General features: G+C 48.0%; 1 protein-coding gene across 9 annotated transcripts in view; it reads left to right on the top strand.

Moving 5' to 3' along the window:
* Window positions 1–25,094, top strand: part of ASAP2 (ArfGAP with SH3 domain, ankyrin repeat and PH domain 2) — a 160,563-nt gene that overhangs the window by 36,957 nt on the left and 98,512 nt on the right. For all 9 annotated transcript variants that reach the window (XM_036872732.1, XM_036872736.1, XM_036872734.1 and 6 more), the window contains exon 2: window positions 18,591–18,663. In XM_036872732.1, coding sequence (XP_036728627.1) covers window positions 18,591–18,663 — 73 coding nt within the window. The remainder of the gene's footprint in view (window positions 1–18,590; window positions 18,664–25,094) is intronic.

Below are 25,094 nucleotides of genomic sequence, written 5' to 3'. Positions count from 1 at the left end.
GGAGTCTTGATGAGGCTGAACTCTCTGCCCTCAGTTAGGGAGACTCCCCTGCCCTTTGCCGGAGAGAGACGCCACCTCGGCGGGGTTCCAGATCACCAGATGCCTCAGACCCGGGAGCCTCAGACGGTCCGCTGTCCTCACCCGCGCCAGGTGGTGGTTTAGCAGTTTGCCTGCCGGATGGGATATTGGCTTCATCGACCTTATTACCTCACGTGCTACTTGAGCTTTTTGATTCGAGTGCGTCTGCGGGTTTGCTGGCTGCGTCTGTCAGAAGGGTTCTTAAGGGAGCCTGAGACAGTGGGAGGAATGTGGATGGGCGTTGGTGTTTGTGCTGCAGGGTTCAAATCTCACCTCCGCCGCTTACTGGCGCATGTGTTTTTGGTTCTAAAAGCTCAGTCTGGTCCTCAACTTCCTCATTCTGAAATTTGGGAATGACACTAAGTCACCTGTTAAATGAAACCGTGTTCCTAGAGCGCATGGGTCAGTGCCAGGCACAGAGTGGGTGTCCGGTGAGTGGGCACCATCACTGTTATTTTGTGCACACGCAAACAGTGCCCCTCCCTACGTGGTCTCTCTGGTCCAGGGAACTGTCCCTCTCTGGCTCCATTCCCCACTCCCCTCCGCACACGCACCCTCTGATAACCTTTTTATGGCGCGTCCCCCAGCTCTTAGGCATAATTATGCCGCACTTATCTAGAGGTCAGACACTTAGCATCCGGAACATATCCAGGAACCAGAAGTCAACGGAGGAGGCCTCTCTCAGCCGCCCTAGGGTCCAGGCCAGAGGGTAGGTGCCAAGGACGGCGGCTGACGGGGAGGAGGAGAGTACAGCGCCGGGGCGGGGCCGCAAGGTGTGGTGGCCAGCAGGCCTGCTTCCCACGCTGCCCGTCCGGGGCGCTGCAGCCTGTGGTGCTCCCGGTGACCCTGAGAATTCAGGCAGAACTGCCCTCCCTTCTCTATCTAAGAAAGCAGGACAATATCAAATTTGTTTCTCTGGGATTTCCAACCAAGATAGTTTAAAAAAAAAAAAAAACTTTGATATTTTGGTGTCATTTTTTTCCCCCCCAGATAATCAATTTATGTAGAACTCTTAATGTTTCAAGTTTGATGAAAATGTTAGACGGTGAGCTATGGGGTCAGTCCAGGGTGTGAACACCTACTTGCTAGGTGACCCCACGAGAGTTAACTATTTGAGCCTCAGTTTCTTCCTCTGTAAAATAAGGGTGATACCCCCTGGCTCAGAGGGTCACCAGGAGAATTCGTGAGACACTGACCGGAAGACGTCAGATGCGGGCGCTCGGTGGGTGTGGGAGTTTGCTGTTTCCCTGCTGTTCACTCTGTTTCTAGCAATAACGTCCCCTTGTGTCTACTGGTCAGTTACTTGGTGAGTTTTCCTAGACCGTTTGATATGTAGGTTGTGTACTTCAATTAGACTATAAGCTCTTTACGGTCAGGCGCCCTGTTTTCGACCTCGGATTTTATTGATAGTGTCTCCTTACCGGAGTGGCCACGGCTGCTGTGGTCCACCCCGCCAGGGGCTCGGCATTGGTGTCGCGTGAGACTGGCTCTTGCGTTCATCTGTCCCTGAATCCAGAGGATGCAGTTTGTGTGAAATAACGCTGTCCTTGGACTTTGGTAATCGCCCCACCCCCATGTGCACAGACGCTTAGACTCCTAGAATTGAGGTCTAGGAGAAATTTCGCTGTAGCATTCCTGTGGACAGTGGCGAGTTCTGTGGTGGGCCAGCCCACCCAGGCAGGGGCTCGGAAGCTGTCACTCGGCCAGGGCCACACAGGCAGTTAGTGGTGGAGCCAGACTGGCCCTTGGGTGTCTGCCTGACCCAGGTTTCTTCCCTCTTTACAGCCGATGGGGCCTAATGCCTTGTTCTTTTGCTGTGAGGCTTTGGTCCCAAAATCCTGCCCTGAGAGGACCTTAAATGTGGAGTGAACTTGGTCTGTACACCGGGGTCTGTGGCTTAACCCTGTCCCTGAACCCTCTCTCTGTCGCCCCGTCTGCCCTCGTGTCTCCAAAGTGGGTGGCAGAGCTTTCCTCATGTAGCAATTTTCGTTTCTGTGATGATGATGGTGTCTAAAGGGTTTTATACTTATAAACTGGAACCACACATTTAGACCCTCCTTGTACTCAGATGGGGAGTGATTTGAGGGGATGTCATAAGGCCGTGTCTGCCACACACACACTACCCTAGGGCCCTGCCAGGAGTGTCCTCTGGGAGGACCTTGCTGAGATCATGTGGAGAATTCCTGGGAAGGAAATGCCAGGTGTCACGTGGACTGGACCTCGGGCCTTCGCGGGCTGGAGCAGCACGAGCGGTGCCGTGGAGCCCAGGAGGTGGGCGCTGGGTGAGGCTGGAGCCCACGTGGGCTGAGTCGAGTTGGCTGTGCTGCTTCTCTGCAGGCGATGCCCGAGGGCCCTGGTCACAGAGGGGTGCCCTGGAAACCACTCTGCCAACCTTCTGGGTTCTTGTTTGGGCTGGTTCTGCTCGTGGTCTGTGAAGAGAGCGCAGGCACGTCAGGCTGCGCGCCGTGGTGGGGGGAAGGCAGGAGTCGGGGGTCACATCCGAGTTTACATCTCTTCCCGTCTGTACTGTTTTTCTTACTTAGAAATTTTACTTCATCTCCTGAGCCTCAGTTTCACCATCTGTAAAATGAGGGAAATGACACCTATGCTAACTGCCTTCTAGGATTGTTATCGAAGTTGAAATGGTACACATGGCCTTCTTGGGGCTGAAACTCCTTCCTCATCATTTTTAGCATTTAGCATGCTGCCTGACACAGTGGGCATTTAAGGTTTGTTGAATAGCATTCTGTAATCTGTAAGGTATGCTACACACATGGTAGTTGTTACTAATAATTCAGCTGGTGGTGTTTGACCACAGACTTTAGGGGCAGGGGGAAGGGACAAGAAATCCAAAGCAGGCTCATTGCGCCGTCGTTTCTAGAACCTCGGAGTTCTGGCAACGCCCAGAGCCATGCACAACTGTGGGTATGTCAGACCCGGGGCCCCGTGCAGCGATCAAGGCCTCGGTCTTAATCACGTAACAAGCTTTGGAATGCGTGAAGTGGTTTCCCATTCCACAGTTGGTATAAAAGGATGGGGGACACATTGCCTGGCCCCCAAGGAGAATACAGTGTGGTGGGTTTTTGTTTAAACTGAGTCCACAGAGAGCCATCAGACACAGTTGAAAGCAGTCAGCGCCTAAGAGAGGAACAGGGGTGGGCTGTGGCGCTCAGGAGCTATAAATCAGAGCCAGGATGGAGGGGCCGCCTCTCCGCCTCTGAGATGTTGCACCTCTTCCTGTTTATCTGGCTCATAGGATCAAACAGTAACTGCTGGAGGTGAAAGGGGCCGTAGAGATGAAATCAAATGCAGCCATCTTGGGCCATCCATGAGCAAAGCACCGAGCCCGGCACTGTAGGGGTCAGAAGTAGGTAAGACACATGCCTTACCCTCAAGAAACCTGGCGTCTAGTGGGGAAGACAATTTTTCACCAATGAACAATAAAACAAGGCAGGGTGAAAGTAGGTTTTCGCCAAGAGGAAGGATCAGGGATTTGGGGAGAACGGGGGGATGGGAAGGCTTCTCCGGGAGGGTGGCATCTTGGTGGATCCTGAGGGCTCTGAAGGATTTTAATAAGAGGACGGGGTGGGAGTGGGGAAGGCAGGAGCACCCACCGCTCTTCAGGGAATGAGTTGTCCGATAGGAACAGGGTGCGGAGGGTTGGTAAAGGGGTTGTGGAGATAGAGGCGAAAGAGGAAGGTGGTCAGATCGTGGGGAGCAGCTCTGTCGTCATCGCGGAGTTTTATTCTGTGAAGGGATGCGAGCCCTGTGGCTTTTCACCAAGTCACTTACTTTGAAGAGAAAGGAGCCGAGGTCCTGAGAACTAGGCTGAGGGTGAGCGGGGACCTGACTCCCACCTTCTGCGCTGGGGCGCTCTGCAGGGGGCAGGCAGGGGACGCTGTCCTCCCGGTGGGTGCTGAAAGCACGGTGCTGCAGGGCCCTGGGCAGAGGCTGAGAAGTTCTCAGAAGGACCACTCATCCTCAGTGTGCGCCGCGTGGGTTTCGTCTGTTTAATGATTAGAGGTGACATGTGCATTTTGTACTTGACACCTCACCTGATTTTCCCTTTTCCTCCGTCCCAGCTGGTGAGTGCTGGGACTCGGTGAGCCGCGGGAGGAGGTGAAGGGAACGGGGTGGGGGGGGCGCCAACCTTGTTGAACTCGTAGGGACGGACGTCTTTCCTGGGGACCTTCAGCTTTGTGACGGAGAGTAGGGTGGCTGGGAGAGTAGCCGCTGCCTGTCCCGCGAGGGAACTGGCGGGGAGGAAGCGTGCACCTGAGAGGACCGCGGGCGGGCCTGGGCTGAGCTGAGGGACTTTAGGAACGGGAGGTGCGAGAGGCAGCATCTCTCATTTTTTCCTTTCCTTAAAAAAATTTTTTTTCCAAAAATTAACGTGTGGTTCATCGAGTTTCTTTCATCAGTTTTTTGTAACGAGCCACACCACGTGCTTGGGACATACTGACAGGGAGACGTTTGAGTGTAGCCTGCAGAACACGTCCCTCAGGGAAGGGCTGGAAGCAGAGCCGTCCTCGGTGTCAGACAGCCAGTAACGCTCCCTGCGTAGACGCTGACCAGCGCTGTTGTTGCGAGCGGGCATTGGGGCAGTGCGGCAGACAGATGCCCGAGGCCATGATGCTGGACCTGCATTCGAGTTTACGTAGTTGAGGAACCGGTGAACACAGAGAAATCTATCTTAACGGCCTTTGGAAGGTACTTGATGAATTGAGGCATGGTGCAGTCCTGCACCAGCTACCCCGAGCTTCCGTAGTTCCCTCCAGCCCTCAGAAGGATCCTGTGCTCCGCTCGGCCTCAGCCTGTCCTCAGGTAAACCGTGCTGTTTAATAGTGTCCTGAGAGTGAAGGAACAGTCACGAGGGAATCCAGAGGCCAGACATCTAGGGACTTGAACACTTTTTTTCAAGTTAAGGGAATGAGAACAGCCATTTGAAAGAAATAAATGGGATGGAAAGTTAGGAAAGAAACATAGTCAAGTTTTTGTGTTACTGTTTTAGTTTTAAAAATCAGCTTAATTGAGGTATAATCCACATATAGTAAAATTCACCAGTTTTAAGCGTGCAGTTCAATGAGTTTTGTCACACACATCAGTCATATAACCGCCACTACAATCATAATAATAGGAGTCCCGTCACCTCGTGCCCCTCTGAGGTCAACCCTCCACTTCCCCCTCTCCTGGCCCTGCACAGTCACCGATGTGCTTTATGTCACTATAGTTTTGTCGTTGGTAGACTTTCATATAATTTTGAAAACAAAACGGAATCATATGGCGTGTAGCCTTTTGTGTCTGGCTTTATATATATATATGTGTGTGTGTATACATACACATATTTATTTATTTTATTTTTGGCTGCATTGGGTCTTAGTTGTGGGATCTTCGTTGCAGCACGCAGGCTCTCTAGTTGTGGCGCACGGGCTCCAGGACGTGTGGGCTCTGTAGTTGGCGGCACGTGGGCTCTCTCGTTGAGGCGTGCTAGCTCAGTGATTGTGGCGGGGGCTTAGTTGTCCCGCGGCATGTGGGATCTTAGTTCTCTGACCAGGGATCGAACCCGCGTCCCCTGCACTGGAAGGTGGATTCTTTACCACTGGACCACCAGGGAAGTCCCTCTCCCTGAGGTTTTGATTTATATTTCTCTGATAATGATGTTCAGCATCTTCTCATGTCCTTATTGGCCATTGTATAACTTCTTTGATCTATATGTGGGTACTTAACACCATGTAAGTTGATTATCTTTAATGTTTACAGTTGTTAAAAAGCTTTCAAAAGCCAAGATTTACACTATAATGTTTGCATCTCCTAGCAGTGTGGTGATATACCTGGAACATTTTGAACTCTTGATGAGAATGGACTGAGGGGGTACAAATTCATTCATTTATTTGTGTGCCTGTCGGTAGGGAGCTCGGCAGGTGTTGAGGAAGACTCTCATAAACTGGCGTTGCTCCAATGACGTAGCTCTACAGTGATACTGTTTTTAGTGCCGTTTAGATGAAGGAACTCGTGTGGACCCGGATTCATGGAATGACCATTGCAGGCAGCCTTCCTAATCAACAACACGTTTACAGGTCAGACAGGTTCGCAGAGAAGGCAGGAGGAGAAGAGCTGTTTTAGGGTCCCTGGAGGAGCGATTGTCCTGGCAGCACGATTAATTCATTTAGTCAGTATTTATCGAGTGCTAGCTATGTGCTAAGCATGGCTCTGGGGTGACCAAGGTAGAAAAAAATAGCACAGCAGCACAGGCACCAGGATGTTAAAAGTTGGTGTTTGAGGGGTGTGTGTGTATGTGTGTGTGTGTGTGTGTGTGTGTGTGCGCGTGCCTGGGCCACCTTTAGTTGAATGTCAGGCAAAGCAGCAGGCAGTCGTGCAAGAAGAAATTAGTGTTCCACCCATGATGCCATGATAATATTGACATGGGTTTAGTGTTACTGTAAGTTTCAGGTGCTTGTTGTCTAACATATTTGAGATAAGGAGGGCAAGAAGATACTAGATGCTGTCAGTGATAGAGTTGAAACAAATTTCGTACTATTTCAGAGCTTTTGAATTAGTTTAAATAAAGAATATCTTGGGCTGTTTTTAAAAAATACTTCTGACCATCTGTTTCTATTTATATGTGCAATTCAGAGTTTTCTCCATCTTGTAACTGAAAGAATACTGAAGTGCAAGTACAGGCCACGGGCATCCACACGGCCGATTTCAAATGAATGAGAACAGCCTCATGGTTTCGTTGATCCCATTTATAGGGTGTGATGGTATATATTTGAACAATTTGTATTCTAGTAAGATACCTTTTAAATCTACTCTGTTTAAAAAGCCATCGACCGGGTGAGTGGGACACATCGTGACTGTCCCTTGGCGATTGTCCTGCCCTGCCCAGCCCTGCTTGTTTGACTGTGTCATCCGCCTGCCGGGCCTCCTCCACCTTCTCACAACTGCCACTGTCTCCAGGGTGTGACCGTGTTTACCTTCCGCAGGAAACCTTTCCCTGTTAGCCGGGCTCCGTGTTGTTTGGTGTAAACAGAATGAGTGTGGTTTCATTCCATGTTCATGGAGCGTTTACAGGTGTCACGCACTGTGCTGGCTGTGGAGATTCAGAGATGAGAAGTCAGGGGTCCTGTCCTGGAGGAGCTGCTAGGCCTGGCTTTATTCCCTGGGGCTTCGTTTCTGAGAGCTCTCAGTTGCCTCAGGAAATTTTAAGGCTTTGAAAGCAGGGACTGTTTCACACACAGTGGTATGAACCAATCTCACACAACGATGTGAACAGAATAGCTGCTTAGTAAGCATTATGGAATGACTGCAAGTTTAAAAAAAAACTTTCCCCCCAAATGAAAATAGCTTTATTTTCTTGGTTTGTTGTTTCTTGACTTTTTAACAGTTGTTTACCTTGAACAGACTAAGAAAACAGCACATGATGTCAGAAAGAACAACAGGCTAAGATACCGTGAAAGTATTTTTTTTTTAAACACATTTTTTTAAATTTATTTATTATTTATTTATTTATTTTTGGCTGTGTTGGGTCTTCGTTTCTGTGCAAGGGTTTTCTCTAGTTGCAGCAAGCGGGGACCACTCTTCATCGCGATGTGCGGGCCTCTCACTATCGCGGCCTCTCTTGTTGCAGAGCACAGGCTACAGACACACAGGCTCAGTAGTTGTGGCTCACGGGCCTAGTTGCTCCACGGCACGTGGGATCTTCCCCGACCAGGGCTTGAACCCGTGTCCCCTGCGTTGGCAGGCAGATTCTCAACCACTATGCCACCAGGGAAGCCCCCGTGAAAGTATTTTTTTTGAATTAAAAAAAAATTACAAAGGTGGCATCTTGGTTTTATCATTACCTCTGTGGCCTTGGAAAAATAACTTCACTTAGTCTCTGCTTTGTTATGATAATATTACCTGTGTTTGAGGATCACCAGCCATAGTATATGTAAAAGCAGTTTGTGTTGAAAGTGCTGTACGGATGTGAGACATTTATTATCACTCCCACCGGCAACACGACTGCTGGTATCTCCACGTTGGTATTTTGACCTTCTGGTAAGTTGTACTGACACACACTTTACATTTCTTCGTATTGTGAGAAGTCCAAGCCAGGGAAATACGAAATTTTTAGTTAAAAATTACCTTTTGCCATTACCAAACATTTGTTTTTACGTTTGGAATAGGACTGATTATTCACAGTGTTAATAGCTAGTCATTAATTGATTCTGTTGAGAGTCTTGGGCAGGATTCTTAGTTACCCTGGAAAATTAATCCATTACATCACATGTATTTGAATACAATTGTAGTCCCTCCTTGGAAAGATAGCTGAAATGCAAACTGTCTTAAAGACAGTAGTTTCACAGAATTTTACGTCTGGGACCTCGGAGGAGAAGTGACTCGTCTAGGGCTACAGTATGAGTAGGGGACAGAGCTTGGATGGTGCCTTTTGCCGGCCACCATGCTCACCCCTTGTTTTGCACAATCCATCATTCCAGTCACTGTGATAAATGTAGACCTTCCCAGATGCCTGGGCTGCGTGGCTTGGACCAGCAGAACATCTGTGTACTCTTGCAGCTTCCTCAGGTTTCTTAAGAAACAGTAAATTTGTATCTCTGCTTTTTTTGAAAGATAGTAAATACTTTGCGTATTAGCTTTAAAGCAGATAGCATTCTGGTCTGAGAAACGTAGAAACCATGTCTGGTGTGAGACTGCAGCACTACATGCAGTGTCTGTTTTTAGGACTCAGCATTCGGGGTTCCCCGGGGATTGCAGCACGCAGCGGGCACGTGTCCTGTCAGGGGCGGGGTCTGCCATGTGGCCCCCGGTGCGGGCCGGAGGGGGCCTCTCCCCTAGGCGGAGGGAACCAGTCCCCTGCTCTCCGTCTTGTTCTGTTACTGGGGTTTAGAGTTTTCTTTTCTTTGGGTGGAGAACAAAGAGAATAAAACGAATGGTCAAGAGCCCTTCCTTGGGGAGAAACACTCACACCCCCAGATGCTGAAAATAGGCAGCCTTTAATGACCCTCAGAAGCCGCGTCAGCCAGCTGAGAGCTGCTCTCGCCTTTGGCTGCCCGTCCCACCCTCCGCCTCTGCCCCTCAGCGACAGGGACCTGCCCTGCACGCCCCCTCCCCGCCCCCACGTCCAGCCTCCTCCTGCCGCCTTGCCTGGCCCTGTGGCCTGCTCTTCCCGCCGCGCCGCTCGCTCCACTGGAATGTCACCCTGTCTCGCTTCCCTGACCGGCCAGCCCCTCATCTCTGTCCATGCCGTGGCCTCAGCTCCACACCTTCTCCCCTGCTTGCTCGATAAGAGGGAGCTGTTTGGGGGTGGGGTCATTCGGAGGGAAGAAGAAAGAGTGAGGCCGTCTGTGCCCCGGCGGCTCCTCCTCTCTGGTCCCCGCTTTGCTCTCAGCTGGGTGCGGTTTGTGGATGCCCGGCCTTCCGACGCCGTGGAAGCAGTCTTCTGTGCACGTGTTTAGCGGAGGTTTCTTTTCTTTGAATGAACTCTTCTGATCCCCGGCGTGTGAAGTGGCCCTGCCATGTTCCAGGCTGCGGGTGCTGATGCTGAACTTCCCCGTACCATCTTCTCGGCTCTCGCACCCCTGAGGCATTCTGTGCGGCCTGGGTTAAACGGAGCAGGAGTGTGGAGCCCGGTTCTGCAGGGCACGGGAGCGGTGGGCACCTGGTGTAGACCACCTCTAGGCTCCCTGGTGCCGGGAGCCCCACGTACAACGCCAGGGCTCGGGGCAGGCTTGATGCTTTCGCACCTCTGGGCGCCTCCAGCTTCGCTCCCAGCATGTGTGTCTAGTGTACGTCCAGGCTCTTTCCATCTCTCCCCGCAGATGGCCACCCTGGGGAAGAAGCCCACTCAGACCAAGGCTGTGGATGCAGGGTCCTGGGGGGCTGGGTATCCGCAGTGCGGTCTGGGGGTTGGCGTGGGCTCCCGGTAGGTGCACCCCCTTGGCCCCCATTGTTCTCACCATGTGTGGACAGGGCGTGGCCGCAGGAGAGCTGGAGCAGGACGCTCCCGGGTAGCCACCAGGTCCAGCGGCAGCCCTGGGTCTGTGCCAGTCGGTGACCAGCCACGCTACTGCCTGCTGTGCTGTGCTGCGTGGGCTGCCGGGGCGGCGGGAGGGGAAGGGTCCTCAGGTCGACGCGGATGCTCTTCAGCTGCTGGGCAGTGCTCACCCGTGTGGTGTAATCTTCACAGTCGCCATATCGAGTAGATGTGATCGCCCCATTCTAGGGATGTGGAAGCTGAGGCCCAGGGATGGAGTCATTCGTGTGTGGAGATGCGGGAATTAAAGCCCAGCTCTGTGTGCTCAGCCATGGTCTCTACTCCAGCGGTGCTCTCACAATAAGCCGGGGTCACGAGGATGAAGTGGGGTGCAGCGTGCGTGGTCTGGGGCAGGCAGATGCCTGGGTGGTTCCCATGTGCGCCTGGCCTTCCCAGTTTATCTTTCTCTCCCCCCATTACTGCAGTACTTGAATTGCAGAAAAATAAAAGATCAGTTCCTAGACGTGCAGCCTTGGGGATCGGCGGGGCGCGTGGATGGAGGACAGGCACCGAGACTCTGGGGGTAAAGCAGGAGGGGCACCGAGGGATCCAGGTAGCACGTTGGCCTTGCTTGCATTTTCACCTCCTCCTTTCAGAAACCTCCCTCTGCTGTGTTTAGAGGGTGGCTTTGTGTGTGGCAGGCAGCTTTGGGGCCTCAACAAGCCTGCTGGTTCCTTCTTCCCTCTGGTCTCCCTTCCTCATTCTGGGTTTCCCTCCTCCCTACTTTCCACTCCATCACAGGGCAGGGCGCCAGGTTTTGGGATGGGAAGCAGGAACCAAGAAGTGGAAGATCAACACAGGGCAGGCTAGCGTCGTCTTATCTAATCTTCCTCTTGAGAAGCCCAGGAGTAGATTGTGTAACCCGGGCAAATGCAGATGGTGGCAAATCCGCCACCTGCCTTTATGCACTACCCACCCCCTCGGCCCTTGGGAAGATTCTGAAACCCCAGACTGGTTACACAGGTAGTCTGGGCAGGTGTGCTCGTGCGCCTGGAGGAGCTTAGTGGAAAGGGGCTTAAAGGAAGCACAGGGAGTCAGGTGTAAGGGGAATGATTTTCCTGAACATTAGGGAAGGCGGCTGCAGAAGCCTACTGAGCTCCCCGGCGCCCCTCCGGCCTCTGGAAGCCAGGCTGTTAGCAAACGGGGTGGGGGGCACAGTTCGGGAAGCTTGCCCCTTAGCTTGGGGGAGCTCTCCTAGCCTTTCTTTAGTTCAAAGCCAAATAAATGACCTTGGGCAAGTCACTTAAAGTCTGAGTCAGTTTCTTCTACTTTAAATTAGGGGAACTGATGATTTCACAGGGTGTTGTAAATATTGCCCAAGATAAGGGATGTTAAAGTGCTTTGTGGAATTTAAATGGATGTATGATACTTGGGACTGCAGATGCCTTTTTAGACTCCCATCTCCTGCTGTCTTTGGAAGTAAAAGGTGTTTCTCTCAAATGCTGATGACCTTATCTGAGTAACAGTGTGGCTGTTCATTCCCTGGATACACCTGTAGAGCTTCAGGCATTGTCCAACCCTACGGTCACCTTCACAGTGCGGCCCTTTGTGAGCAGAGGGTGGGCAGAGCTTGGTGTGGCCCCTGCAGGTGTGAGAGCGGCAAGCCCGCCTAGAGGCCTTGCTTTGTGAGTGGGCTTCCTGATGCCTGGGGGTCTGTGCGGGGCGGGGACAGACTGATACCAGGTGCCCACCACCCCCTTGCACTTCAGACCTGGGATTCCACACTCCTCTCCCTAAATGTTAAAGCTGATGTGGCCCAGGGCACCCTGTGCTACCACTAGCCGTGTGGCCCTGCCTTTGTCGTGATACCCATTTAGAGAGTCAGGAAAAGTTTTGGAGAATTTAAAGTGATGGAAAAAAACGGCTGCATGTGGAAGTGAAAGGCTGGCAAGAGCTACAAAAGTGTTTTTTTCTGAGTTATTTCCGCTTGTTATCATAACCATTATCAGACCTGAAAATATTTATCCTACTGATTGGGACAGTACTGGGGTGACGATGTTTCTGAGCAGCTACCTTACTTGGTCATAAGTGTGGTGTAGCTTTAGACCCTCTGAGAACCGGAAGACACTGACCACGGTTACTGATTATTGAGTGCCTACAATATGCCAGATCCTGTATATGTTGATGACCTTATCCTAGGAGGCAGATATTATTATTCCCAATTTATAGATGAAGAAACCGAGTCAGGGAGGTGAAGTAATTTTCTGAGACTGTGCTGCTAGTAAGTGGAGCCTGGCTGAGAACCACATCTGTCCAATTCTAAAGCCAGTGATTTCTAACTTCTGCACTATTCTCCAACAGGACAGCACTGAGGGGCCAGAACTAAGATCCCATTCTGTTGGGTTCTTTTCTTTCTGGTGTCTTCCTGTAGGTGACATCGTGGACTTAGAGATGTGGGTGTTAGGAGGGGATTAGGTGATTGAATGGAACGATGGGTTTTCCCATTTTCATTGCATGCGTTGCTTAAAGTCTCTGGTCACAGTTACGAGATGCATTTTTTGAAAGAATATATAAGACACAAATGTGGCAGCCAGTTGACCGCAGAAAGGCCCCCGTCGAGGGCCCAGTGGGAATGGTGGGGCTCAGTGTGCTAGATGGGGTGAGGGTAGGGACATTGCCCACAGAGTGGATGTGGTTGACGGAAGTCTCACTTCGCTCTCCTTGTCTGCGTGTGGGGCTTGGAAAGAAAACGGCCATCTCCAGTCTTCTCTCCCCGGTTTATGTTACCAAAGTGGAGTTCATGTGGCTTGATCCTCGTTTCCTGGGGAAATCAGCCTGGCTTGTGATTACGTTGTCCTCTGGGACTGGGACAGATGTGGAAGGCTGGCCTCGCTCTCAGCTGAAGGTCGCCTTCCCAGCCTCTTCTGCATCACCAGGCCTGCGGTGCCGGATCTAGTGCAGCGCCCGCACCGCCTCCCTCCCACTTCCTGCCAGGGGTGTGTTAGCACCTTCTGGGATAAGGTCCATTCTGTTTGTGATTAGTCTCCTGAGATCTCCCGTTTCCTGCTTGCATCCGAGCTCTCTTGTCAGCCCCAGGGAGCAGAGCACTATGGGAGGGTCAGGGGACCCAGGCCAGGCCCGCCCCCTGCCCCTCGTCTCCCCGGGAACAGGGCACCAGGGCCAGGGAGACTGGGGGTGCCTTTCTTTGCTTCTGGTGGGTTGTAGCCGTTTTGCCAAAATTTGCCTTTCCCTTTTCAGCTCCCCCAGATCTCCCAGTAGCTTCCCCCCGACCCCAATAAAAATCAGGACATGAAGCATTTTTATAAAGCTGGCATTCACGTCATCTGTTTCCGTTTCTCTACATTAGTGATCTAGCGGGGGCTGTGTTGGGGGCTGACCTCTCCAGGGAGAGGGTCCGTGGGGTGCCTGTGGGTACTTGGTTCTTCAACTTTACTGACCTCAGGGCTCTCCTTTGTTAACATGGGCATTTGTACCTAGTCTGCGTTCTTTCTGCACTCCACGTTTTCACGTAGTGTGACCCAGTGGGCGTCAGTGATACTAACAACTGTCTAGACTTGAATCGTAGGAGTGCACTATAGTTTGTGTGGTTATTCTCCTAGGTTAGGCATTTGGGGCTCTTTCCCATTTTTTCTCAGCAACATCTACATCCTTAAACATAAACATAATCTACATCCCTAAACATAATCTAATTTTGTCTATTTTTATTTTTAAAAATTAATTAATTTATTTATTTTTGGCTGCGTTGGGTCTCCGTTGCTGCGCGTGGGCTTTCTCTAGTTGCGGCGAGTGGGGGCTACTCTTCGTTGAGGTGCGCGGGCTTCTCATTGCGGTGGCTTCTCTTGTTGCGGAGCACGGGCTCTAGGTGCGTGGGTTTCAGTAGTTGGGACTCGCGGGCTTAGTTGCTCTGCGGTATGTGGGGTCTTCCCGGACCAGGGATGGAACCCTTGTCCCCTGCTTTGGCAGGCAGATTCTTAACCACTGCGCCACCAGGGAAGTCCCATAATTTTGTCTATTTTTTTAAAAAAACTTTATGGTATTATAGTGCACGTTTACCTTTGCAACTTGCTTCTTTAATATTTTTGTGAAGTTTCATTTGTGTTCTGGGTGGGTAAAGATTGTTCATCTCCATTGCTATGTAGCATTCTGTTATGTGAATACACAACAGTTCATCTATTTTCCCATTGACAGGCATTTGGGTTTGTCCAGTTTTCAGCTACTTGGAAGCGTGTCATGAACATCCTTGTATGTATCTTCTGGTGCAAACATTCACATACTATGAGTAACTTCAATATTATTAGGTAATACCAAAGTGTGTCCGTGTTTGTCCTTAGGCACACGTTTCGCACAGCTGTGATCTAGCTTGGCTATTTATTTGATCTTAATTCTTCATGACACCTGCTGTTCTCTGGGCCTCTGCTTTATTCCCAGGAGGAGGTCGATCCATTATTGCTCTCACTTTAAACCGAGCCTGCAGGCCACAGTGCATTTCTGTGCTTCCCAAAAGTGGTCTGGAAATATTTGACACTGTCGTTAACATTCTCTGTTACTTCAAAAGTTAAGTCAAATGTGCGCTGAGGCAAAGCCACCATCTAAATATCTGTATGACTCTTTCTTGGTAAAGCTGTCCTTGGGGCACAGGTCTAGGCATTGTTTTGTTTTGTTATTTGGTTTTCCGTCCTTCAGATATGTCATTTCTTCTCCAGTTGGCCTTTCATGAAAGGAACGAGGGGAGAGGAGATGGGACAGGCATGGGTCATGGCCCAAATGGGGAGGCCTGTGGTCTGCTGTCCTCTTGTCCCCTCCAGGGCAGAATCTCTGGGTTCCAAGAATAAGCCAGGCCCTTCCCACCCTTGCTGGCTCAAATTGTGACCTTAGGGTGCTGGGGACCAAGCTGGCCCTGTCTTGTCGCCTCTAGTTCAGGGCAGGAGCAGCAGGGCCGGCTGACGGTGCAGGAGAAACGTTTGTGTGGATCCTCAGGTCAAGGGTCAGCAGACTTTGTCTGCAAAGGGCCAGATAGTAAATATTTTAGGCTTTGTGGGCCTAAAATATTTAGGATTTTCAGGCCTAGAGGCAAAATTGAGGCAAAATTATGTACATCCTTACATAATAAGAGAGAAAAGAAATTTCCACAAAAAATTTTTTTTAATGAAAATTAAAATATAATAATAATGATAGTAATGGAGTGTAATTTTTTTTTTTTTTTTTTTTTTTTTTTTTAATTTTATGGCTGTGTTGGGTCTTCGTTTCTGTGCGAGGGCTTTCTCTAGTTGCGGCAAGTGGGGGCCACTCTTCATCGCGGTGCGCGGGCCTCTCACTATTGCGGCCTCTCTTGTTGCGGAGCACAAGCTCCAGACGCGCAGGCTCAGTAGTTGTGGCTCACGGGCCCAGCTGCTCTGCGGCATGTGGGATCTTCCCAGACCAGGGCTCGAACCCGTGTCCTCTGCATTTGCAGGCAGATTCTTAACCACTGTGCCATCAGGGAAGCCCTGGAGTGTAATTTTTTTGGTAATGCAGGTCTACTAAGAAGAGTGGAATTTTTTTTTTTTAATATCTTTATTGGAGTATAATTGCTTTACAATATTGTGTTAGTTTCTTCTGTAAAACAAAGTGAAATCAGCCATATGCATACATATATCCCCATATCCCCTCCCTCCCCTCTAGGTGGTCTCAAAGCATGGAGCTGATCTTCCTGTGCTATGCAGCTGCTTCCCACTAGCTATCTATTTTACATTTGGTAGTGTATAGATGTCAATGTTACTCTCTCACTTCGTCCCAGCTTACCCTTCCCCCTGCCCGTGTCCTCAAGTCCATTCTCTACGTCTGCGTCTTTATTCCTGTCCTGCCCCTAGGTTCTTCAGAACCATTTTTTTTCTTTTTTTAGATTCCATATATATGTGTTAGCATACGGTATTTGTTTTTCTCTCTCTGACTTACTTCACTCTATGTGACAGACTCTAGGTCCATAGAAGAGTGGAATTCTTTCTGGGGGGATAACATTTCTCTCTCTCTTTTCATTATTTATGTGTTTATTTGAAGTATAGTTGATGTACGAACCTTTCTCTTAATTGGTTGTTCACAGTTAGTATTCTCCATCACCCCATCATCACATGGATTGGAAATATTCATCTGTACAGATCCTTAGTGCATGGCTGCATAAAAACAGGGCGAGGGACAGAAGTGGCGTGTGGACCCTGGATGCTCAAGATTCATCTCAGACGGACTGCAGTTTTGGCCCCGTGGGCCAGCATCAGGACGTAGGTGCCTCCGTGCCAGATGGAGGTCCCTGTAGGGCCCTGGGAGCAAAGACTAAGGCAGCCCTCCAAAGGGAGACAGGCGTGTCGCACGGGGGGAAGAGGGAACGGACCCCCTAGGTGCTACCAGTGCTTTACGGGGTAGCCCTGGGGGATGGCACACAGAGGGATGCAGGTACAGAGGAGAAGCATAAAGCGGGGTGTGCTTAGAAACAGTACATGGGATGTGGCCGGAGCTCTTGAGAAAGGTAGCCAGGCTGAGGAGCTGGCTAATAAATTTTATTACATTTTAATTTTACTCTAAATTTTACTCTAAATATTCCTCTGTGGCCAGTGGCTACCATCCTGGACAGCACGGGTCTGAAAAGGAAAAATGTGAGCGTCCCCCCAGGCAGGCCGTCCTTTCCCACGCTGCACAGGATCCCAGACCAGCCGTGGACTTGGAGGAGAGCTGCTTTCATGAATAAATAAGAACCGTGGCTATTAATATAACAGTTTAGGGGATCAAAAGAGATGCTTTTAAAGTGGTTGAAGACAGTTGTTTATTTTCCTCTGAAATATCTGTGACACATCCCTACAGCCTTGTTTATGTGATGAATTTACTCTCTGAAATTTGCTTTGTAAACTAAAGGTCAGCTGTGGTCTAGCTCCTCAGAATTAATGAGGGTTTTGGCCAGACTTAGGCTTTTGCGTAGTTCCTACTTAGGGCCGTATTGTCTATTAGATTTTTGCTTGTTTACAGTTGTTACACACAAATTCTGGTTGTAGTTGCAGCTTTTTTTTCCTTCTCCTAAGCTTTCTGGTTATAGTTGCAGCTTTTTTTCCTTCTCCTAAGTTTAGGTAGATTTTGGAGAGGGCAGGGTGTGGGTGAGTGCATGTTCTGGTTGGAAGTCTCAGCCTGATTGGTAGAAACTTTTGGTTCCTTGAGACTCTCAAGTTTTATTATTTTTGTTCTAAAATTCCCATGCTGTTTTTATATATAATTGACAGAGACTTTTTCCAGCCTTCAGTCTTAATCATTTTAACTTCTCCTGACCAAGTTCAACCTTAATTATCTGTAAATATGCACTGTAATGCACTGTTTTTGAGTGGCAAGGTAATTCCGTTTCCCTCTTGTAATTTTAATTAAAAATCACCTCTGCCGCCCACCTCACCTGTACTTCTCAGGTCCTCATAATAGACTAGAAATGCAACAGTTAGTGTTCATCTCCTCTTTCCTGAGTTCAGGAAACAGTGCGTGCCTTTAATGACAAGGGTACAGTTTCCATCTGGTGGCATTTTTACAAGGCTTCCTGCAGTGAATGATCAGGGAGGGGTGTGCCCCACAGTGTAACCTGGGAGGGAATTTGTCAGAGTTCAGCTGTGTGATAAAGGGCATTTCCTCTGCCTCGGCCTTCCACACTGAGGCATCTGACTACCCCAGTTCCCATTTCTCTCAGCACAGCTGAGCCAGACCCCTGTGGACAGAAGATTACCCTGTCATCTGTGGGAGGGCCGGCAGCTGGAGTACTAAAACCTGGTTGAGAGTGGCAGAGTAGATCTCAGAGGCCACTCCCTGACTTTTCCAGCATGTCTGCTGCCCTGCGTCGAGCTTCCGTCTGTGGGTCCCGGCCGGGCCCTCACCTCTGGGTAGCCTTTCCCTGAATCCACTTCCTGCCTGCCCCGTTGTTCTCACTGGGGCCTGCATGACCCTCACCTCCCCCCTGCTAAGAGTAAGAAGCTTTCAGTGGCTGCCCCTTGTTTCTGGGCTCAGCAGGGACAACCGTTGTCTGGATTGGGGTCCTGCCGGTCTTGCTAGTCTCATGGTCATTTTCTGAGCTGCGTTTTGAGTCCTGTTCTCTGCCAGGCTCTCTGCTGGGTGCTGAGGATACAGTGGCGAACAGGTGTGTGCCTTTAGAGGAGAACGTTAGGAAGTGTGTCTGTTTGATTACGCGGGGGACGGGCCCCGGCAGGCCGTCACACCCGCAGGGCTCGCTGGTTCACAGGGAGAACTGAGGGTTGGTCCAGGTTAACTCGCTTCACCGCAGAAGGCTGGTGTCCAGCAGGCAGTGAGGGCAGAGGTGGCTCGGGGGCTTCAGGTGGATGGGGCACGTGACAAGGTGGTGGCTTTTAGGGACCACGTGCTCCATCTTCATTCCCACCACACTGAGCACCAGTCCCACGGAGGCAACCCCAGAGGGGCCTCCACATGGCGCTCCTGTGGCTGCTTTCTGAAGCTGTGGTCTAAGCTCAAGCATGTTTTAATGAATACGTTCTCTGTATTTTAGGCTTTGGACGTGGACCGGATGGTTCTTTACAAAATGAAGAAATCCGTGAAAGCAATAAACATCTCTGGGCTGGGTGAGTATGCATCCTTTCCTGGGGGCTTCTTTGTGGAAAATTTTTTATTTGCAGTTCTGATATCATAATGTTAATCAACCATTAATGAATAATCGACCAAACTCCTTTTCCTGGGCATACAAACTAGAGAGGTGAGTTGGGATGTGTAATTTTTAGGAGCACGGGTGCTTCCGGTTCTCTGAAGTGCAGCTGAGGCTCGCGTGATGGCCCTGCGTGGACCAGCTTTGTCAGGCTGGCTAAGAAGGGTGGACTCATTTCTGCCTCTGTTCTTTGGTTTGTGCTATTAATTATGCCAGATGCCCTTTCCATTTCTCTCTTATCCAATTCTTGCCTTTCTTGTCTGGGAAGAAAATTAATAAGTATAAAAACATGATCAACTACTCAAAGTAATATTTGATCTAGACTTATATAAATAGGTTAAAAACAAAAAACACTGCAACTTCTGACCCAAAGATGACGGGCTGCACGTGTGTGGCAGGTCTGCTCCCTGCACAAAACGTTACTAATGATAGAAAGTACTTTTTAAAAGTCATTAAGTGACTATAAAGTTTCACTCAGAAATGAGGAAGTGGCAGCCTTAGGGGACTAGTGGTGGTGAGGAGTCTTGGAGAGATTGGAGCAGGGCTTGCAGATAGAAGGCTGCCTGGTGGGAGACACGCCACTGCTGAGGGTGGCAGGTACACCGGGGGCTGCCTGTGGAGGGCGGCTTGGGAGGAGGAGGGGCCCAGGCGCTGGATAGCTCTACGTTGTCCCCTTCACCCTCGTGGTGTCTCCCTTCAGTGAGAGTAGTAATCGGAGCGGAAGGACTGGGAACGCCCCAGGTGGCTGTGATGTCAGGAGGGACGTGCGACCTTCTGGAGGTACATGTCCCACCCGACACCCCTGTCCCCAACTAAAACGCAATTCACCCTTGAACAAGGCTGGTTTGAACTGCACGAGTCCACCTATACGTGGATATTTTTCAAAAGCAAATACTAACAGGGTCCATGGTTGGTTGAACCCGCGGATGTGGAGGAACCGCGGACATAGAGGGCTGACTATGAGTTATACCCTGATTAATCCCCGCCTTGTTCAAGAGTCACCTGTAGTGTGAGCACAACTCCAGTAGCTGCTTTGCCTCTCCTCCAGGGAGGGCTGTGCAAAGCAAGATAATGAAGGGTCTAGTAGGAGATTTCAGCTACAAAGATGATATTACAATCAAGAATTGCCAAGTATATCTAGGAACAGATTTGGCAAAAGATATGCAAGAACCCGACATTGAAAACATACAAAACTACTGCTGACAGAAACTAAAGAAGACCTAAATAAACGGAGAGGTATATGGTATATGTGGGTTAGAAGACAGTATTGATGAGAGGTCATTTCTCCCCAGATTGACGTCAAGATTCACCACAATCCTAATCAAAATGTCAGCAGGGGTGCTGACAAGCTGATTCTAAAACTTAACAAATGCTGCTGGAACAGCTGAATATCTATGTGAGAACAAATGAGCCACGACCCTCTCTCATCCCTTATACAAAAATTAATTTGAAATGGATCACAGATTTAAATGTAAAAGCTAAACCTATGGGGCTTCCCTGGTGGCGCAGTGGTTGAGAATCTGCCTGCCAATGCAGGGGACACGGGTTCGAGCCCTGGTCTGGGAAGATCCCACATGCCGGGGAGCAACTGGGCCCGTGAGCCACAACTACTGAGCCTGCGCGTCTGGAGCCTGTGCTCCGCAACAAGAGAGGCCGCGATAGTGGGAGGCCCACGCACCGCAATGAAGAGTGACCCCCGCTTGCCGCAACTAGAGAAAGCCCTCGCACAGAAATGAAGACCCAACACAGCTAAAATAAATAAATAAATAAATTTATTAAAAAAAAAAAAAAAGCTAAACCTATGAAACTTCTTGAAGAACAATTAGGAGAATATCTTTGCAGCCTGGGGTAGGCAAAGGTTTCTTGGGTAGGACAAAGAAAACAATAAACATAGAAGGAAAAAATGGATAGACCTCATCAAAATGAAAATCTCACTCACTCAGAGATAGTATCAAGAATAGCCTAACATTTGAAGAACCCCCAAATCAAGAAACTGAAGAACTCATACTTGAGGAAACAGATTTAATAAGGCAATCAGAGCAAGACTGAAAACTAAAATTTGCTAAATGGCAGGCTACACACATAGGAAGAAGGAATTAGTGAGGCCCCATGTTGCCTGAATGCAAGGAGTTAAATGGATGGACAGTGTAAAATAAAAATTAAGAGCCAATGAGAATAGATTCAGAGGGGTCAATATTAGCATCCACCTAAAAGGAGTTCCAGAAGAGGGAAAAGAGAGTGGAAAGGGGGGAATTTTTTTGTTTTAATGATAGCTGAAAAAAATCCCTGGAACTAAAGAAAGATTTCAGATCTCAAATTTAAAGAGTCCACTGAATTCTAAGCAAAACAAATTTTATATATGTGTGTGTGTGCACATGTGTGTGTGTACTATGTCCATGTGTATGTATATTTATGTATGGGTGGGTATGTGTGCGTATCTCAAGACATGTCCTACTGTCTTGACATCAGGTATAAAGAGAAAATTAAAGATTTACCCAAGATGGGGAGAAAAGCATATCTGTAGGAAAAAATATTTGGGGAAAATATGCTAAAAAATGATTGTTTCAGAGTTTTGACTTTATAGATATTTTTCTTCCCTTTATTTTGCGTATTTTATATATGGCAATTACATTGATGTTAATATGATTAGACAGGTATTAATTTGTTTATGACAAGTACCAAGTGAATGTGAAATAAGTTTGGGAAGGCAAAGGAGAGAAGGGACTTAATTTGTTCTTGACTGGGCTAGTTCCCGACTAAGTGTGAAAGCTTTCTGGACCTGGAGTTTGTGGTGCTGGCTGTCATACCCTGGAAGAAGTTACTTAGCGCTTTTTTTTTTTTTAAATGGATTAAAAAATGTCATACTTGTGCAATGGAATACTGTATAGAATGAAAATGAATTAACTATAAGTATATGCAACCACATAGGTGAATGTCACAGATAAAATATTGAGCAAAAGGATACACACTGTGTGTTTGAATAGATACAGATATAGATATAGAAATACATATAGATTTCAAAAATCTCCAAAACTATTCTTTTTTTTTCACACATACACACTGTATTTTATTTTTACAAGAGATAAATAGACTGACACCAAGCATTGTAAAGGGATGACCACGACAAAAGCAACAATGATTGCAATTACCAAGCACGAAACACACTCATACTATGTCATAATATTGACATTCAGTCCAGTAATCCTCCACTGTAACAGCTCCTTTACTTTGCAGTGAAAATTGATTTGTATATTTTTTGCCTCTGGGTCCTTGTGGGATTTTTTTTTTTTATTATTATTCAAACAGAAAGTCACAAAAATTATAATCATCCTCATCAGTTCACTCCCATGTAATTAATTTTTTTTTCATCTTGATCTTTTGTTAGCACTTTTATGAATTCATCGGTTTTCCATTAGAGTTCTGAAAATGCTTATTCATTCAGTTCAGCAGTATAGTCAGTTACCAGAAACCTGTACTTGTCAGAGTCTTTTCCATGAATTCCTTGAAGATGAAACCCTTTTATAGGAACATTTTTGCAAAAGCATCAGAGTACACCCAGAACTGTCTGTAAATGACAAAAGACTTAAAAATGACCACGGTTAAAGATTTGATAAAAGTTCATAATAATGCAATTGACAAGGAAATTTAGTTATTTCTGAGATATACATTTTAAAGTAATAACTAGAATTATGACTTATAACATTATACCAGAACATATAAGATTTTTAGAAATTTCATGTAATGTCTGAAACATTTATATTAACGTATTTCCTACTTAACGTCTTTTAGCCCTGGTTTCCTTGTCTGAAAAACAGTCATTTAGGTTAGAATGGGGATCAGTGGTTCTCAGCCAGGGTGATTTGTCCCAGTGTGGTTATTAACAGCTGAAGAGTGTGTGTGTGTGTATGTATGTGTGTGTGTGTATATGTGGGTGTGTATATGTGGGTGTGTATATGTATGTATGTGGGTGTGTATATGTATGTGTGTGTGTGCGCGCGCTAGAGGCCAGGGATGCTGCTGAAGGTCTTGTGATGAACAGGACAGCCCCCAACAAAGAATTATCTGGCCCCAAATGTCAGTAATGCCAAGGTTGAGAAACCCACATCTAGATGTTCTTCAAAGTCCTCTGCAGTTTTTTTAAATTTTTATTTTATTGAAGTGTAGTTGATTTACAATGTTGTGTTAAATTCTGCTGTACAGCAAAGTGATTCAGTTATACATATATATATATTCTTTTTCATATTCTTTTCCATTATGGTTTATCACAGGATATTGAATACAGTTCCCTGTGCTATACAGTAGGACCTTGTTGTTTATCCTCTACAGTTTTTTAAAAACAAGTGACAAAACAAAAACAAAAACCGCCACCATGCTTAGCTTGCCAGTACATAGATATTAACTGATTACCTGACAACCACTGATTTTGTGAAAGAAGGAAATAGAGTCAGTTTTCAGTGACTAACACCTAACTGGAAGTAAATGTGTAGGGAAATTTTTATGAATTTTTTTTCTATTTAAAAGTAAATATCAAAGACAAGAGTATAAAACTCCCTCCGCTTAATACAGCACTGAGATTTGCTGAAACGGGTGTTGCAGTATCCGAAAAGGCGGTCACCCCCGGGAAAAGCTCTTTTCCTGGATAAAGTGGGAGGTGGACAAGGGGAATAGTGATTGTTTCATGTTTTTGAACACTTCCTGCGTACCTTGGGCTTTCTGTACCTTATGCTCATCTTTACAGCAAGTCGTTGTAAAGACTTGTTCTCGGTTTACAAAGGGGAACCTGGGGGCAGAGGGTTGCAGGTGTTCTCTGATGCTTCTGGAGCTCAGCTTCCTGCGGGGCAGGGCTGAGGTCAGCGGCCGCCCTGCTGCGAGGCCCCCACTGTGCTGGCACTGACGGGCTGTCCTCAAGGCATCAAGAAACCACCAAGAGATGGATGCTTCATTTTGTTGACAAACAGCAGATTTCAAAAAGGATCTTAAGAGATTTCTTTTTTATTGTGTTCACTTGGGCTTTTTGAGTTTATAATTTAAGGCTTGTATAAAAGGGATATTTCATATTCGACCAGGTTCAAAAGTGATCTTAAAACCCTATGTTGAGAAGTTGTTCTGATCAGAAATAAAATGAAGTCACGTGTAAACGCTGGCTATGTGACTGCCGCCAGCCTTGAGGAAGGACTTGATTGTCTCCTGAGGCTGGCCCGGCACCTGGAAGGGGAAGTTTTCAGCAAACAAACATCAGAAGGGGAAGGTGTAAACACTTTGGTGTCAGGAAGCTGGCCTTTACGAATTTAACACCACTCGTGGCTAATGTGCATTTCTGACCTGTATTGCTGAGCGGGTGCCATAAACCTCGTTTCTTTACCTGCCCCAGAGTCATTTTCTAAAACACAGCTCAGCGGTGTTGCTTCTCTGCTCACAACTCTGGAGTGTTTCTTGTCCACATTGATGTTCGTGACGTTCCAGAGCCTGGGAGAGATGGGGAAGGCCTCTGGGGGCTCTGGAATTTTAGGGAAATTGGACTAAAGCACGGGTAACAGGTTTTTCTTCCTGCAGGCCTAGCCAAAGACTTTAATATGCTAAAGTGAATTGTGAGGAAATTGGCCTTAACCTTTTCCAAATTACTTTGTCTGTGAAACTACTACCGCATCCCTTAACCGCTCCCACTGAGAGCCTCGGGTTAGTAAACACGGCAGAAGACCAGATTTGGTCCCAGCTCCTTGCATCACCTGGGCCCAGGCTACCTGTGCAGAGTCCCTCCCAACTCTCTGCGCCCTTCTTTGATATGACTTGCCTTTTGCCCCAACGTGCCACGTTTTGTGTCCTCTTCCCTCTGCACATGCTTTTCTCTCTGCTTGAAGTGTCATTTTGCTGCTTGATCAGAGGAAACTGAGGCTTCAGGAAGTTGAGACGTTTGCTCTGGAATTTTAACATGGCATTTTGGACACCAGCCTGTGTCCTTTCTGAGGTACCACACACAGCAGGCTGACCGTCAGCCTGACCTTGCAGGGGGCCTCTTTTACCCATCTTTATATCATGCCAAGTTTGAGTTATTATAAGGCTGTGAATCTGAATTTTTTTTTTTTAAGCCAGAATCCTGATCCTGAAGTCTTTATTTCAGAACAAGTGTTGTCTCCTTCAAAACAGTCACCTGAGGAAACCCTGTACCTTCTCCTGTGAGTTGCTGACATCGTTCACAGCATTTTGGATCTCTTCTCTAGAACTGCTTTTAGTAGCACATTCTTTTGAATATATTTAGTGGGGGAATTTAAGGATAGATTAAACTTTTTTAGAACTAGATGTCGGAAATGAGCCAGGCATATTCAGTAAGGGATTGAGCTGCTGGCGACCACA

The sequence above is a fragment of the Balaenoptera musculus genome, chromosome 13, assembly GCF_009873245.2.
Source record: "Balaenoptera musculus isolate JJ_BM4_2016_0621 chromosome 13, mBalMus1.pri.v3, whole genome shotgun sequence".
Lineage (NCBI taxonomy): Eukaryota > Metazoa > Chordata > Mammalia > Artiodactyla > Balaenopteridae > Balaenoptera > Balaenoptera musculus.
This window is presented reverse-complemented; position numbering and strand designations above follow the sequence as displayed.